This window comes from Psammomys obesus, unplaced genomic scaffold, assembly GCF_907164565.1.
Source record: "Psammomys obesus unplaced genomic scaffold, mPsaObe1.curated_primary_1811, whole genome shotgun sequence".
Taxonomy (NCBI): Eukaryota; Metazoa; Chordata; class Mammalia; order Rodentia; family Muridae; genus Psammomys; species Psammomys obesus.
This window is the reverse complement of record NW_026586383.1, coordinates 10,847,502-10,862,436: the sequence shown is the minus strand read 5'-3', so window position 1 is coordinate 10,862,436 and position 14,935 is coordinate 10,847,502. Positions and strand designations below refer to the sequence as shown.

Genomic DNA, 14,935 nt, shown 5'->3' with positions numbered 1-14,935 from the left:
GGAAGCCTGGGATGAGTAGAAGGACAGAGGACCACAGCTGGGGGAAGTCTGTGGATGAGCAGGAAGACAGAGGACCACAGCTGGAGGAAGCTGGGATGAGCAGAGGCAGAGACTAGAGCAGGCTTCCAAGAAAGGCCCAGTGGGAAGTGAATCCTAGACAGGGATGTCCAGAGCTGAGGCCAGTCTGCCAGATACCCAAGGACCAGAGCAGCCTCGCTTCCTGCGCAAATGAAGTATACTCCAAAGTATGTGCCGGGGTCCAGCCTCTGAGGCAGGATAGAGCGAGGAGGGTGCTGAGCTTCATCTCCTTGCCATGGAAACAAAGATGGGGAAAGGGCTCCAGCCTGTGGACCCTGATGGGGGCCAGGGAAGGTGTACAGGACCACTGGCACCCAGGGCAGCTAGCTCACTAGTGAGGACGCAAAACAGTCAGCACTGCAGGAGAGGGGACCAGGAGACCTCTTTGTCAAAGTCAAGACCTAGAAAAACAGCTCCGTGGAATGGGTGACAAGCACAATTTAGGTTTTTAAACCAAACTTAAAACTAGTGGGTGGAAAGTATCATCCCCAGGAAGGACTTGTTAAAAACTGGCAGTGTAACTGACAGCTTTCAAGTTCTGATGTGGACAGGGTCAGCACAGTACCCAGACAGGCTTCCCACCCAGTGGGATTGTGCCCACAGGCTCAGTGGAGAAGGGTACCCAGTAATTTCCAGAATGAGGGATGTGAGGGCTTTGGCGGTATGGAATAGCTCTGGGTGGCTTCCACATAGAGTCAAGATCATTACGTGAGTTTGACTGAAAACAAGTCCACATACTGACCTCCCAGGGTTGGGGAGCAACTGAGCAATCACTTACGACCTCAGCAGGCTTTTCCAGCTTTCCCATCCAGCCATCTGTGGCATTCTCACTCATGGTGGTCTCAAGGTGGCTGCCACTACTCCAGCCATCACATACTATGCCCTTCTCCAAGACAGAGAGGAAAGGGAACCGAGCAGGCCCATGCTTAAACACTGCTGTCAGGGTCTCTGACACATCATTCCAGTCCTAACTGGGGAGACCGAGAAGGCGCCAGCTGTGAGGCTGGTGAAGTGTGGGCTCTCACACCAGCAAGCAGCACGACGCAGCAGTCTGGACAAGCTGGTCAGGAGTTGCGGGGGTCGAGAGCACGCCCACAGTGGGGAAACCCTGAAACTGAAGACAGAATAACAGGACACCCCCAACAAGAACAACAGGAGAGGGCGACTTTGGGGTGCTGAGGCAGAGTGAAGGGGGATAGTGGATGGGCCCCAGTGGGAAGGCCAGAGCAGGTTAAGTCAGTCAGGAGGAACCAAGTATGTCACTTGAATTTTTTCATTAGTCACAAAAGTATGAGTGAAAGAAGAGAAGGGAGGTGAGGAAGGACGATGAGGAGAGAGAAACCTGGATGGAAAGGAAAGGGACTCGAGCAGAGAAAAGGGAGGTGAGGAGGGACGATGAGGAGAGAGAAACCTGGACGGAAAGGAAAAGGGACTCGAGCAGAGTGGCATGTAGACAAGGTCAGCAGACTCAGCAGCCAGGCCGCAGCGAGGGCAGGGGAGGCCTGGCAACTGGCCTGGGTCCCTCCCCTCCTCCACCATCTTCCTCTCAAGGTCTGCACAGCCTCGCCCTCAGAAACCTGTCTCCTGGCTGCCCTGGAGCACCCTCCTCCTCTTGCCTGGCTGTTTGCTCTCCTTCCTTCCTTTCCTTTCCTTCCTTCCTTCCTTCCTTCCTTCCTTTCTTCCTTCTTCCTTCCTTCTTTCTTTCTTTCTTTCTTTCTTTCTTTCTTTCTTTCTTTCTTTCTTTTCTTTTCTTTCTCTTCTTTCTATTCTTTCTCTTTCCTGTTTTGGTTGTTGTTTGTTTTTTCCAGTCAGGGTTTCTCTGTGTATCCCTGGCTGTTCTAGAACTTGCTCTATGACCAGGCTGGCCTTGAACTGGGATTAGAGACAAGTGCCACCACCTCCGGGTGACTCCTCTTCAGCTGCCTGGCTCCTGCTAAGCTGAGCTTTGCTCTCTGTGCTCCCACTAGCTCAGGCCCGAAGGCCCCCCTCCCCTCTGTTGCACTCCAGGTACTTATTAAAGGTGCTAAGGCGATCACTCCTCTGCTGAAGGAAGTTGTGCAAGGCAAGGGGTGAGTGTGATCTAAGCGCATTGCACCACATATGACAAGCTAAAATGAAACTGTTGTTTAAGTGAATGATAGACACTAGAAAGGATAAATAGCTTTTTTGTTTGTTGGGTTTTTTGTTTGTTTTTGTTTTTAGAGACAGGGTTTCTCTGTGTAGCCCTGGCTGTCCTGGACTCACTTTGTAGACCAGGCTGGCCTTGAACTCACCGAGATCCTCTGCCTCTGCCTCCCAAGTGCTGGGACTAAAGATGTGTGCCACCACACCCAGCTAATAAATAGCATTTAGAAGTATATTTGGGATAGCTTCTTTAGAGCTCGGGGTCTTTAGAAGCCTGTAGATCACTGCCCAACACTGCTCCTCCTCTCATTTTAGTCCTAGCTCCCGACCTTTCTGAATTTATAGTACTTTATTTTAGTCGCACATCATTTGGTGATCCTAGCATCACCTAATTTCACTGGGTGATTGTGGCATAAGAAAATTAGAACACTCGTGTTCTCTTGGGTGGTCTATGATGTCTCATCTAGAATAGTAAATTATTGCCGTTGTGTTATCTGATTAAGAAGAAATCATGGAGCCTTTCGGATATGGTCAGAAGCAGGGATAAGCCTAGACAGCTGCTCTGCCACCTCTCACAGCTCCTCTGGGGCCAACAGGCACCCAGGCAGCACCCAGGCAGCACCAGGCTGGCATGGCGACCTGTGGCTCATTTCAACGAAGCTGTAGTTTTGATTCCGAGTGGCGTCTCCAGAGGAGCTTGGTGCTGTCCGAGCAGCCTGCAGGTCGGCCAGGCGGGCCGCTCCTCCCCCAGCCCCATGCTGTGAACCCTGCAGGCCAAACCTTGGGCGCACAGGCTGCGAAAAGGTCACTTTCTCCTCAAGGACGAAGCTGCCCTGTGCCTTTATGCACAAGCTCACTTCACTGCACCCCACTCCTCTAAGAAGGAGGAGCCCCCAAAGCAGGGTTGTGTTTAGAAGCTGTTCCAGTGCACCCCAGAGCCTTTGCTTGGCTCACCATGTCGGAAAGTTTCCTAAAGGTGGCTTATGGACTCATCGTCTTCCTGTCTTTCACATCTGGATAGTGAGCCCCACTGCTGCTCTCTGGCACATCTGGATAGTGGACCATACTGCTGCTCTCTGGCACATCTGGAGTGGGCCACACTGCTGCTCTCTGGCACATCTGGAGTGGGCCACACTGCTGCTCTCTGGCATGCTCTGGAAGCTGCTGTCTGCTGCCAGGTCCTGCTCTCCTGAGTCTTTGGTCTCTGGCATCAGAGCACCTCTGCTCACCAGCTCCCTCTTGCTGTAGGTTCAGGTAGTTAAGCAGCTGCTAACTTACTTTCCCAGGACAGTTTCCATCTTTTGCTGCTGACTTTTGAAGCCTCTCTGGGGCTGGGGCCTTAGCTTAGTGGGCAAATGTCTGTCTGTCAAAGGCAAGGCTCTGGGTTTGGTCCACAGCAGGACCTGAGCCTCAGCCCAGACGCCAAGTCCTCATGCGACTGCCAGGTGTCCAGGGGGCTCTGGGTCTCCAACCACAAGCTGAACACAATTTCTGACGTGGCTGCAAGAGACGGATGAGCTGCACTGAGGTCCCTGAAAGGGTCGGGTGTACATTAAGGACAGAGGCCACAGGCTAGGTGGCCTGACGGAAACCTGGGAGCCAGGCACCACTGGCCGTGTCTCTCCCGTCTCCGCCTGTTTACTGCTCTCAGAGGTTTAGCCAGCTATCCCAGAAGGTGCTCCTCTGGAGATGCCACCGTGCCAGATGGCAGGGCGGGCGGAGGAGGCCTTTGCTCCTGTCACCCTCTCTCAGAGGCTCGGCTCTCTACCTCAGTGCAGGGAGTTTCCGGAAGTCCTACTGTCTGGGCTGTGCCCAGATCAATTAAATCAGCGACAATTGGATTACTCTATCCCAGGCCAGTTCCCTGCTCCTCGGAAGCCTGGGGCGGGGGGGCGCAGGCCACCTTGAGGACATCCTTCAGTGTCTGCTCTTCACCGAAGCCCACCCAGCCAAAGGCCTGTATGCTCCAGAGGGCTGAGGCCCGGGTGGCCTTGAGTGTGTTCCTTTCCTAAACACAGCCTCCAGCCCAGCCATGCTCACACTTCTTCACATTGGTGGCTGGGGCTGGGTAGGCGCTGGGAGATTTTCAGCAGTGCAGTAGCTGTGACCAGGAAGCAGTTTCCACGTGCTTCTGTCACAGGGCCCGGAAGGTCTGAGGGTGTCAGGGAGGCCTACAGCGCTGAGGTCAGCAGGATCCACCGCAGCCATCCCAGGTCTGGGGAAACAGGCTCAGAAGACCGTTCTGTAGTTCCCCACAAGGAAGGGGACCTGGCCACACATCTTCCCCAGGCTGAGAGTGGGCATAGGAAACCACCTGCACTTTTAAAGGACCATTTGAAGTTTGAGTATATGAATGAGTCACCAGTTTAAAAAGAAGTCCATTCTCTCTCCACTCTGTTCCTATTTTCTAGGGAAAGGTCAGCTCTGTTATCTTATTCTGCCTGACAGTTATGCAGGTTTTAATTTCAGGGTTTCCAAAGAGTCCAGTTACGTTTAAAGGTGTGACTTTGCTCCCTGCCCTCACCCCTACTCACACACACCAAGGCCAGCGTTACTGAAGAGAACCTGAAGAGCTGGTAGCCCTGGGGCCTTCTGGCAGGACCTAACTGTGTCGAGAGAGACCATCCTGAAGGACCAGCCACAGAGGGAGGCACAGGGCAAGCAGAGGCCAGACCTCTTGTGACACCTGACCTCCCCTACCTGCCACAGCAAAGCAGCGTGGCCCTGCGGCCCAGGCAGGCTGCAGGAGAACCCGCCTGGCAGATTCTGGGCCTCGTTGGCCTTAGGGAGTGACTATGGCCACTCGGATACTCCTGTCCAATAGCAAAGTCAAATAGAGACAATGGCCACTTACGTAGGTCCCCCAGGGAAGAAATCCCATTTGCCTTGGGCTGCATCCTGGAAGAGCCTCCCCTGGGGGAGCTATGGGCTCCTGTGTGTCCTTTTGCTGTGTGTCCTGTCACACACGAGCTGCATGTGAAGGCGCAGCTGGCACCTCACAGGGCCCTCAGAGGCTGCCAGTGCTTGCCCTGCTGAAGTGCCAGCGTCCCTGCTAAACTGAGACTGTCTTTAGACTTGCCCATCAGGACATAGGTTCTCTACCCCCATGCGTTCATTCTTTGGGTCTTAAAGACATTCCAGGTTGCATAGTCACTGAGCGACACCAGCTGGCGGTGGTACAGTGCCCCTGGCTCCCGTCAGTGGCCTGGTGGCCTCCCTTGGAGAAGCTGTGCCAGATGTTGGGGCTTGTTTCTGCAGGTTTGTGGACTAATTCAGACCAACTGTCATTCTGCGGGTATCACAGCGCGGCTGTGAGGCCTGGGCAGGGAGAGCTGAGCCAGCCTTGGCTCCAGTGTCGGCCCAGTGCCCCAGGCCCTGCGCTGGTCAGCTGCTCACCTCCCTCTACCCATCACTCCCCCATTAACGGCCTCCCTGTCTCTCTGAAGATGCAGATCAGGGCTAGCGTCCGCAGCCATCCCCTAGTCATGTGGAAGAAAATGGCTGTGAGGAACAGCAGACTGAGATTCATCACACCCCACACCTGTCCATGGTCAGGGCCTTGGGAAGGGCCCTTGTGCTCATGTGACACAAGCCCTGGTGGGGACAGCCTGGTACCTGCAGGCCAGCGCTGCTCACACCTGAAGAGTGCTTTTTTCAGAGGTACATGCTGCTGTCAGAAACCTCTGCTTTCAGCAGCATTCCAGAGTGGGGGTGGCGCAGGACAGAGGAGGTGTGCTCTCCCGTGCTGCGGGGAGACGTGGCGGGATCTGCAGGGCGGGGGAGGCAGGGACTCGTGGCTCTTCTCCAGCTCCTCCCCAGGGGTATGGGCTCTGTGGAAGGCGGCAGCTGCGAAAGAGGGCACAGCTGCCTGCCACCTGGGCACATCTGGGTGCTGTGCTCACCAGGCTAAACTTTGCAGTCACTCAGCTTCTAGGGACAGAGGAAAGACTTTGGTGTGTCTTTCCTAGGCCCTGTCATCCCACTCCGTCCAGGGGAAAGCCAAAGGCTTGTTAGGCCTTGCTGTCTGTGCTCACCATGCTGTCTCTTCCTCCAATGGCCACTCTTGCCAAGCTGGGGGAGGGATTCAGGAAGTGGGCGGTGGGCAGTGGCCTCAGGACATGTCCTTCTTGGGTGCCAGTTCTCACCTGGGTGTCTGCGGAACGGAGCCTCTGCCATGCCCATGCCACCCCTTGGCCCTGCTGGCTCAGCTGGTGTCCTGTGTTCTCTCCACAGCAAATGAAGCTGGTGGCTGAAAACCTGAAGGAGGAGTCCCAGGAAGACGGGAAGGAAGCTACCTGAGTGCTGGCCACCCCGTCCCCAGCCTGTGAGAACAGCTGCACAGGGAGGGGCAGCCGGAGTCCGGGCCAGATGCTTGGCTGTGTGAAGTGGCCGAGACTCGGCAGGCAATCTTACTGGCTCTGTGGGGAAGAGTCAGGGACTCTTGGTAGCTCCCTGGTGCCCCCTCATCTGGACCCAACCACCCCTCCAACTGCCTTTGCTGCCCTTGAACTTCAACCCCAAGGCATCACCAGCTTTTCATACGCTGTTCACAGTAGGTGCCAGGCCCATGATGGAGTGTGGCTCAGGGTCTGTGCCCTCTAAACCCTTCACAGGAGCCATGCTAAGGCTGTAGGATGGGAGCTCCCACACCCGAATCTCCCGGGTTGGGTTCTGTGTGGCCGTATGTTGGCAGACACTGTGTAACTGAGCTATTAAAGGCAGCCCCTCTGCTCTGACTCCTGCTTCCTGTCAGAGTATGAGCGCTCCAGCCGCCTCCAGGGCTCGGTGGTGAGGTGTGCTGCCATGAGACGGGACCCCAGGGTAAGCGAAGCGCAAAGCTCTTAGCCACGCCCAGGTTTCCTGGGACCCAGCGGCTGACCACACCTGCGGGAGGCCTGCCTCAGGAGGTGTTCCTGCTAGTGGGCTGCCACGACCCCAGCAGGAGCTCAGTGGGCTGCACCCACAGCCCACCTTACCCAGAGAAACAGGCTTGCTGTCATGTGGTTTACAAGCCCTGCTCCGACCTCTGTCCTCACCCTTACTCAGGAGGAGTAAGGTTATGCAGTGTTGTCAGGTTCCTGATGGAACTTTGGAGATCAGGCTCATAATGAAGAGTCAGTATATGGAAGCCATGAAGAAGACCCAAGCCCCGAGACCCCAAGATCTGCCCTTAAGTCTTGGTTCTTAGGTGTTCTGGGAAAGGAAGGAATTCAAATGGGATCCTTTGTCTGGGCTCCTGGTCCCCCACGGAGCCGGGGCTGGGAGTCACAGGAACACGGTGGTTGTCAATCAGCCACGCCTGGTACCCAGCCTGAGACTGTCGGCCTTTCTCCCGCACGTGGGCCCAGCTGCTGCCTTTCCACGTGCCCCACTTCTGTCACCAGAGGGAACAGGGTGCTCCCCTGGGCCTGTGGCCACAAAGGATGCAGGGACAGGCCGGGCACGCCAGGCACTGCTCTGAGAAGCTGTAACTGGGCTTGTGTTTCTGTCCCCAGGACTCAGAGCGGCTTGAGTGCTGCCCACAGCAGCCCTTTGCGCAGTACAGAGGCAGGTGTCATAGCCCTGCTGGCTGCTCTGCCTCTGCTGCCCCTTGTCGCCGAACTGAGGCAGGCGCCTGTGCCTGCACCTGCTCCCCAGGCCTGTCCTGTTTGCCTGTTCACCCATGCCACCTCATTCCCCAGGGTCTGGCCACTGCTCAGCCTCCTCATTGCTGGGCTCACCTCAGCCCTCAGGCTGGCCATGGCACTTGACTTCGAGCCTGGAGTCCCCACACTCCACCCTCGGCCCCCCTGATGACTCACACCAAGAGAAACGGTCCCATTTGCCACTCCCCTGGCCTCTGAGGGTCACCTGGGTGGAACCCCTCTGCTTTTTCCTTCTTGCCCACCCTGATTACCAAGACCGTTGGACCCCAGCTCCCATTAACAGGCTCAGACAGCATGGCGCAGGTCCTGCTTGGCTGGGTAAGGAGTACCAGGGCTCAGTACCCAGGACAGCGGCACTGAGCCGGGGCCAGGCCTGTAGAGGCCAGAGGTGAAGTTCAACCCGCTTTGCTGAGCAGCATCCTTGAGGCCCAAGGATAAGAAGCAGCAGGTATTCCCTGGGGAACGAGAGGCTCATCCACACCCAGTGTCGTCCCAGCTGCCCAGAGGCGTCCACATGCGAAGGCCAGCGTGTAGGCCAGGCGTGGGAAAGGAGCCCAGGCCTAAGGGAGGCCTGAGGGAGCTGAGTCTCACACAAGCCTGTCCCACAGGCCCTGCCTGGAATTCTTCCCAGCAAGGTGTGACATGAGGCAGACTCTGGGTGTCACCCTCAGCCGGAGGTGAGTGTGGACAGCTGCCTCAGTGTCCGGTCCCTGACCAGCAGGTTCAGCAGATGCCCAGGCTGTCCCAAGAGTCCCCGGCTCTGGGTCCAGACACGAGCAGACCTAACCCACTTTCCCAGAGGCTGTGGGGCCTGGGCCTGAGTTTGCCTAACTGAGGACTGGCACCACTAACCACGTTAAGTTCATCTTGCTTTCCTCAAGTGTGAGCTACAAGTGCCACAGGTGTCGGTGGAAATGTATGGCATGGGGTTGGCCCCAGGTCACTTCACAGTCAAACTTCACAGGGTGACACTGACAGACACACCCTGGGCACCGCCCACCACACCCCTCACTGCAGCTTTCTGCTGGCTGTTGGTGCAAGTCCATCAAAGCTGAGCACCCCACGGTGCTCCTGAGGGGGCACCCCGGGGGGCCTCCCCCAACCCCTGCTTCTATCTGTCTATGGCACAACATTAACGCCCTCCTGGCAGCTCAGAAATCTCAGAACAAACCTTGAGAAGAGCAATGCTGAAAGAACTCCTGCCAAGCAGTGAGACACAGCCCGGCCCCCCACGTCCTTCACACTGGCTGCATTTGGTGGGCAAGGAAGCAGGAGCACAGAACTTGAGTGGCCTGCCCTTTGCCAGCTGCCAGGCCGTGCCCACTGCCTATAGCGCTCCAGCTCACAGAATCCAGAGCCCTGCTCCCAGCCTTAAGCCCTGCAGCTCTTGCCCCATTCCAGCAGGGAAACCGCATCTGGGGAAAGGTTAAAGGTCACAGGACAAGGGCTGGAACAGTCCCTCCATTTCACAGCCCTTCGGCCTAAGGGGCCATCCTGGATGCTCCCATCAACAGCCAGATGGTGTGAGCCCGGGGATTCCATGCCTGCCTTCATGCTGCACCCCAGTGTGGCCTAGGGAGAAGGGCACCCAGCAGCCTGGGGCCCTGCCCGGGCAGCCGTGTCCTTGCTTCAGTTTGGGAACACACCTCTTCCCTACCCACAAATTGGAAGATACTTAGCCCCGGCAGAAGTTTGTGCAGGTTTGTTCAAATGGGCGCTGAGGATGGAGGCCACTGTCCCCAGTTCTTAGGAGTCTCAAGGACTGGTGAGGCAGAGTGGGCAGAGGGTTGGGGGAAGAACCGAATGGGGGGGGGGGCACCGCAGTCACACAGGACGTCTACCCCGAAAACATGGTTTGCACATTTTAACAGACGGAAGGATTGCAAGCCCAGCCAGAAAACCCCACAGGGACGGACATGAGGGATCCTCACACTTGGAAGTCGAGCAGCTTGCAGAGCGAAGCAGTTTAAAGCTTGATTTCCATGGGGCAGGGGTATCTGCCTGTGCACATGTCTGTAACCAGGTGTGTGTTGCCCGAGGCCAGGAGAGGGCACTGATTCTCTAGACCGACTCACTGGTGGCTGTGAGCACCATATGGGTGCAGAGACTGAACCCAGGTCATCTGCAGGAGGAGCCGGTGCCCTTAGCCACTGAACAGTCTATTTAATTTAAAAGCCCTCTTGCATTTCAGGGTAGAGAACAGACAACAGGAGAGAAATGCAAGGACTCGAGTGCGTGAAGGTCACACCAGTGTGCCAGCAGGAGAGGAAGGGGAAGGCCCCAAAGGGGAAGTGACCTCAGGTAGAAGGCTGGGGTCAAGGGGAGAGGCTGTGTGATGGACTTGACTGTCAGCTTGACGGAGTCTAGAATCCCTGAGAGCCTAGAGACTGAAGCCTGCCGGCCCTCAGTGTGGCCTCAACATGGGAGCCATTGTCCAGCGTGAGCTGGAAGGCCCACCCAGCTGCCCGGCTGCTCTCCGCCGCCTGACTGAGGATGCTAGCTGCTGTGCTGAGCTCACGGTGCCTCGACTTCATGGCCAAGGCAGCAAGCTAAAATAAGCCACCTTCTCGTAAGTTGTCTTTATCAGATAGTTATCTCAGCATCAAAATCAGAACTAAAAGGAGGTCCATTGCCACAATCGCTCTGTGGGATCCTTGGGCCGTTGGGACTGTTCTGCGGGAAGAATGTGAGAGTTTGGAACTTCAGGCCAGAAAAATCTTTCAAATCCTGTAAGCAGAGATCAGTGGGCCATTCTGGAAGGAACCTGAAAAACAAGCATGCTGGGAGACATGAGGGCAGTGGGGGCCCCTATGTGAGGTTCCAGAAAGTCAAGGACTTTCTTGGGCTGGAGGAGTTTCAAATTGTATTCTAGCAAAGAACCCAGTTTCAGTCTGTCCCTCTCCTAAGACCTTGAGAACAGATGATCTTAAAGGAAATAGACCAATTGCTCAGGGGAAGGAGATGCAGGAAGACTCCCAGCCAGCCACGGAAGGGTTATTTCGTGAAAACAGAAACTCATGAGAAGGGAGAGTGTGTGCTCAGGGTGTCATGGGCTAGGGGTGGGGAGGTGGGGGTGGGTTCCCTGCTCACGTCAAGCTGGCCATGTGGTCTACACAGCACTGCTGCGGCCAGGCAGCCTGTGGCAGTCAGTGTGCCAGAGAAGGGCCGTGAGGGGAGATGCGCTGTGCAGTGGGGAACCAAGGATGTTAGAGGTCAGAAGCATGGTCCCTCCGCTGAGGAGAGCTGAGCCTGCAGTGCAACGGCAGGGCAGAGCTGCCAGCCTCGGAGCTGCAGGACCGGCAATTCCGTCACTGGCCTGGTCTTGCCTGCTGTGCACCCTTTTTCTCTTTGGGGATGGGTGCTATGGGAGCATCCTATGTTGGAAGTTTTATGGGTGTTTACAGGTGTGACATGGGCTCTGAACCGTTAGACTTGGGCACTTCTGAAACTGGCCTGAGTGTACCCATGCCGAGGGACAGAAGGCCGCTGTAGGGCGGCTGTAGGATGTCCAGGTGGCAACGGGTGGACTGTCAGCCTGACAGGGCCCAGGGTCACCCAGGAGACAACCCTCCGCCCACACCTGGGAGCCCTACCTGGATGTGGCCTTCCGGGAGGTCCGGAGGAGCTAGGATTGGCTGCGGTGGGAAGGCCCGTGCTCAGTAACCGAGGGAAAAGGAGAGCCGAGCTTCAGCAGGCTCACTGATGCCTGCGACTCCCCAGCACTGGCCTTCGTGGCCCCTGCTCAGCCAAGGTGTTCAGTTGCAGAGACAGGCAGAGGCAGGCTGCTGCCCAGAATTCTGGTCCATCTGAGGGGGCAGGGAGGTGAAGGGCCTGGCACTGCCATGCTCCCTGAATGCATCTGCCAAGTCAGCGGTGATGGAAATGCATCCCTGGGGACACGAGGCTATGTGTGGAAGGCTTGGCCGGCATACGGAGTGAACTTGGAGTCACCCCACTGTGTGGCAGGAGAAGACAAGTCTGGGAAGACGGGGCACTCCCAGAGGGAGGCACCCAGCTCACCAAGTTCTTTCCCAGGATGGAAGTGGAGCCTGGACTGAGATTGCCTAAGGCCAGGCAGAGCTGAGGAGAAAGGAGGTGACACTGAAGAGAGAGCCCTTTTTTGGATGTGTGAAAATGGCTTCTGTAAGTGTTCCACAAACCCGGGATGCTCTGAGACTTGCTGCTTTGTGGAAGAGTGCGACTGTCTGTGAGGAGCTCTCTAGCCATTCCCAGATCTGACCCAACTCTGCAGGCGGTGGCAATGCTGACCAGCCAGGGTGCATATGCAGGACACAGCAGCAAAGCCTGCGCTGCGTGAGGGGACGGGCCGCAGGGGGGAATCAGAGCGGCGGGGGCCGCCTGGACCTGGGACCACAGGAGCAGGAAGGGAGAGCAGAGCAGGAAGGGGGGGGAGAGCAGGAAGGCAGAGCACTCGGAGACGGCAGGCCGGAGCTGCGGAGGAGCCAGAGCGGCTGCAGGTCCAGGCGCTGTGCTGGGCCGGGCAGTGAGAGGGGCCGAGAGTGCATGTGCCCTCCTCTGGCGGGTAAGGAAGTGCTGCCCGGTGGGGGTTGGAGGCCACCAAGCCTGTGGGCATAGCTGCTCAGTCCGCCTCATCCAGAGGAGGGCTGTGGGGCCCACTGAAGCCAGTGTGCCAGTGTGGACGGGCATGTATGAAGTGACACTCGTAAGAAAACCACTCGGACTCGGCTTCTATTGCTGAACACCGGTATGTCACTTTATTATTGGATTACTTCCTGTCTGTCACACACCTGTCGGTGTTCACACAGGGGAGAGACCGGCCAGGATGTGAGGCAACTGGCCAATCAGCTGACGCATGTGTTCTCGGCACACACCGACTCTGGCTCACAGGACATCTCTGTTCAGTCTCACGACTGTTAAAATCGGTGTCAAGATTGTCACGTCTTTAAATACAGATAGAATTCCGAAGTACATAATTATATATATACACACACAGAAAAATACAAGACTAGCTTTCCCACAATATTTAATTTGTCCACTACTGTCACTCTATGTGACTTCTGAGGACGGGTTAGGGGACAAGTCACTGTTAGAGCAAGGGAGTAGTTTGGTCCACTATTGGTGTGATGGCGTTCTGCTCCCGCCCGTGACGACATCCCATGACATATGACACATGCACAGACGTCCACTTGTCAACAAATGGGCCAGACAGCACTCGACAGACACGTGTGTACCCAGAGGGTCAGCAACCACACACAACTAATAAGGCTCTGACACAGCTCTGCAGCATAGTGGCCGACGCTGCTGACCTAAGGTGAGCACCGTATGTACACCTGAATAGAAAACCACTGGACCAGACGCGGACGGCCGAGCTCACAGGCGCCTCCGGGGCGGGACCACGCAACACTATGTACACCGCTGGGAGCAGCTGCGGCAGCTCACTGCACGCCCCTTCACGGCTCCGGCTCCCACAGGTGGCCGTGGGAGATGCGCGCCGGCCGGTTCCTGGCCCTTGGAAGATCCCTGCTTAAGAGTTTCAAGCAAACGTGCTCTATGGCTTCCCCCCGTCTGTCCTTGCAGCTCTCCGTGCGTGGCGTCCCACTGAGCAGGACTGCAGCGGAAGCACAAGCACTTGGCCTAGCTCTAGCTCTAGGAAGCACGGTGAGTAGTGTTTACTCAGCAGTTACGCTGTGAAGCTTGTGCACCCGAACCCTAAAGCAGCAGCAGCGAGCGAGCGAGCGAGCACTCACGGCTGGCTGCACCCTGCTGCTCCCAGTTACCCGCTCAGCTGTGCTGCTGCGGTCGCTCCAGCCAGGAGAGGCCGCTGAAGAGAGGGCCACGTGCACACCCACAGGTCCACATGTGGAAAGCCAGTGTCCGGGCTCCCCAGCTCAGGGAGGAGAGCAGGGGATGATGGAGCATGGGCAGGGAGGATGGCAGTGGGGGGGGGGGGGGGGGGGTAGGGAGGACAGCGATAGGGTCAGGGGGTCCCGGTTAGGGAGAACAGGACAGGAAGGACAGCGGTGGGGGGGCGGTAAGGGGGGTCGCAGGGAGAAGAGGTGCTGGGATGGTCATCCGTGTGGAGCCGTGCACAGGGAGGTCGGGCTGGGCTCTGAGCACCCCCGCACCCCCTTCCCCGCTCCTCCCAGGAGCCACTGGCCAGGAAGGCGAAAGCAGAGGCCACCGAGGCCCGAGCTTCTCGTCAACCCACAAGTCAGTCCAGCATGCGGCCACCACGTGACAGGGCTAGTGCCGCTGGCCCTCCGGCGTCCCGTCCACACAGGCCTGAAGGGGAGACGGGCGATGCTCTTCGGGCACACAGGCACGAGATTGTCTCCTTGTAACGGCGGAGCCGCCTCAGCTGGTAGCTGATCTCGGCTAGAACAGGAAAGCTTTGTCAACGAAAACACGACACACGCACCCCAACTGTTTCATACCACCGCTTAAGACGCACAGGCCCTGGTGGCGCAGCGGCTCCTCCAGCCTGTGGCAGCGCGTTATTGCTCTGGGTCCGTCTCGCGCACCAGCGGGCCTCGGGGCACGGGAGTGGGGCAGGAATCTGGGCTTTGCACACGGACACGTCCCCTCCGGGCCTCTGGGCGCCCCGCTGGGTCCATCTGCTCACCCACACTGGAGATCATGGATGTAGAACCACAGTACTTGGCTGGAACAGGAAAGCGGCGTGTAGCACATGCACGGGGCCATGCGGGGCGCGGCGGGTCAGATGACGTGGCAGCAGCTGGCGGGGCCGGGGGCACAGAGCAGCCCGTCCTTGCGGCTGCGCTGGATGTTCACGGAGATGGTCTTCTCGCACAGCGGCAGCTGCAGCACGCCGGCGCGCAGCTTGCCGGTCCGCAGCGGGGCGGGCTCGGCGGCGGGCCCGGGCGCGCTGATGCACATCTTCCAGGCCGACTTCTCCTGCACCTTCACGCTGGAGAACAGCGCCTTCTGCGGGTCCAGCAGGTACTTGGCTCCGTGCAGCTGCGAGCCCAGGCACAGGCCCACCAGCTTGAGGCTCTGCACCAGCTCGGCGCCCCGCGGGCCGGCCGAGGCGGGGGAGCAGGCGCCCGGGCCCGCGCAGCGCCGCGCCGAGCCGCCCGCGCCCGACG

At 57.7% G+C, this 14,935-nt stretch overlaps 2 protein-coding genes across 4 annotated transcripts in view; one reads left to right on the top strand and one right to left on the bottom strand.

The window, feature by feature from the left end:
* Ano10 (anoctamin 10) overlaps positions 1 to 6,938 on the top strand; it is an 81,901-nt gene extending 74,963 nt beyond the window's left edge. For all 3 annotated transcript variants that reach the window (XM_055601753.1, XM_055601751.1, XM_055601750.1), the window contains one exon: positions 6,436 to 6,938. In XM_055601753.1, coding sequence (XP_055457728.1) covers positions 6,436 to 6,501 — 66 coding nt within the window. In that variant the 3' untranslated portion in view covers positions 6,502 to 6,938. The remainder of the gene's footprint in view (positions 1 to 6,435) is intronic.
* A 5,617-nt stretch (positions 6,939 to 12,555) lies between these two features.
* The window catches only part of Snrk (SNF related kinase), a 47,104-nt gene continuing 44,724 nt past the window's right edge, over positions 12,556 to 14,935 (bottom strand). The window contains exon 7 of the mRNA XM_055601554.1: positions 12,556 to 14,935. Within this exon, the coding sequence (XP_055457529.1) occupies positions 14,547 to 14,935 (389 nt within the window). The 3' untranslated portion in view covers positions 12,556 to 14,546.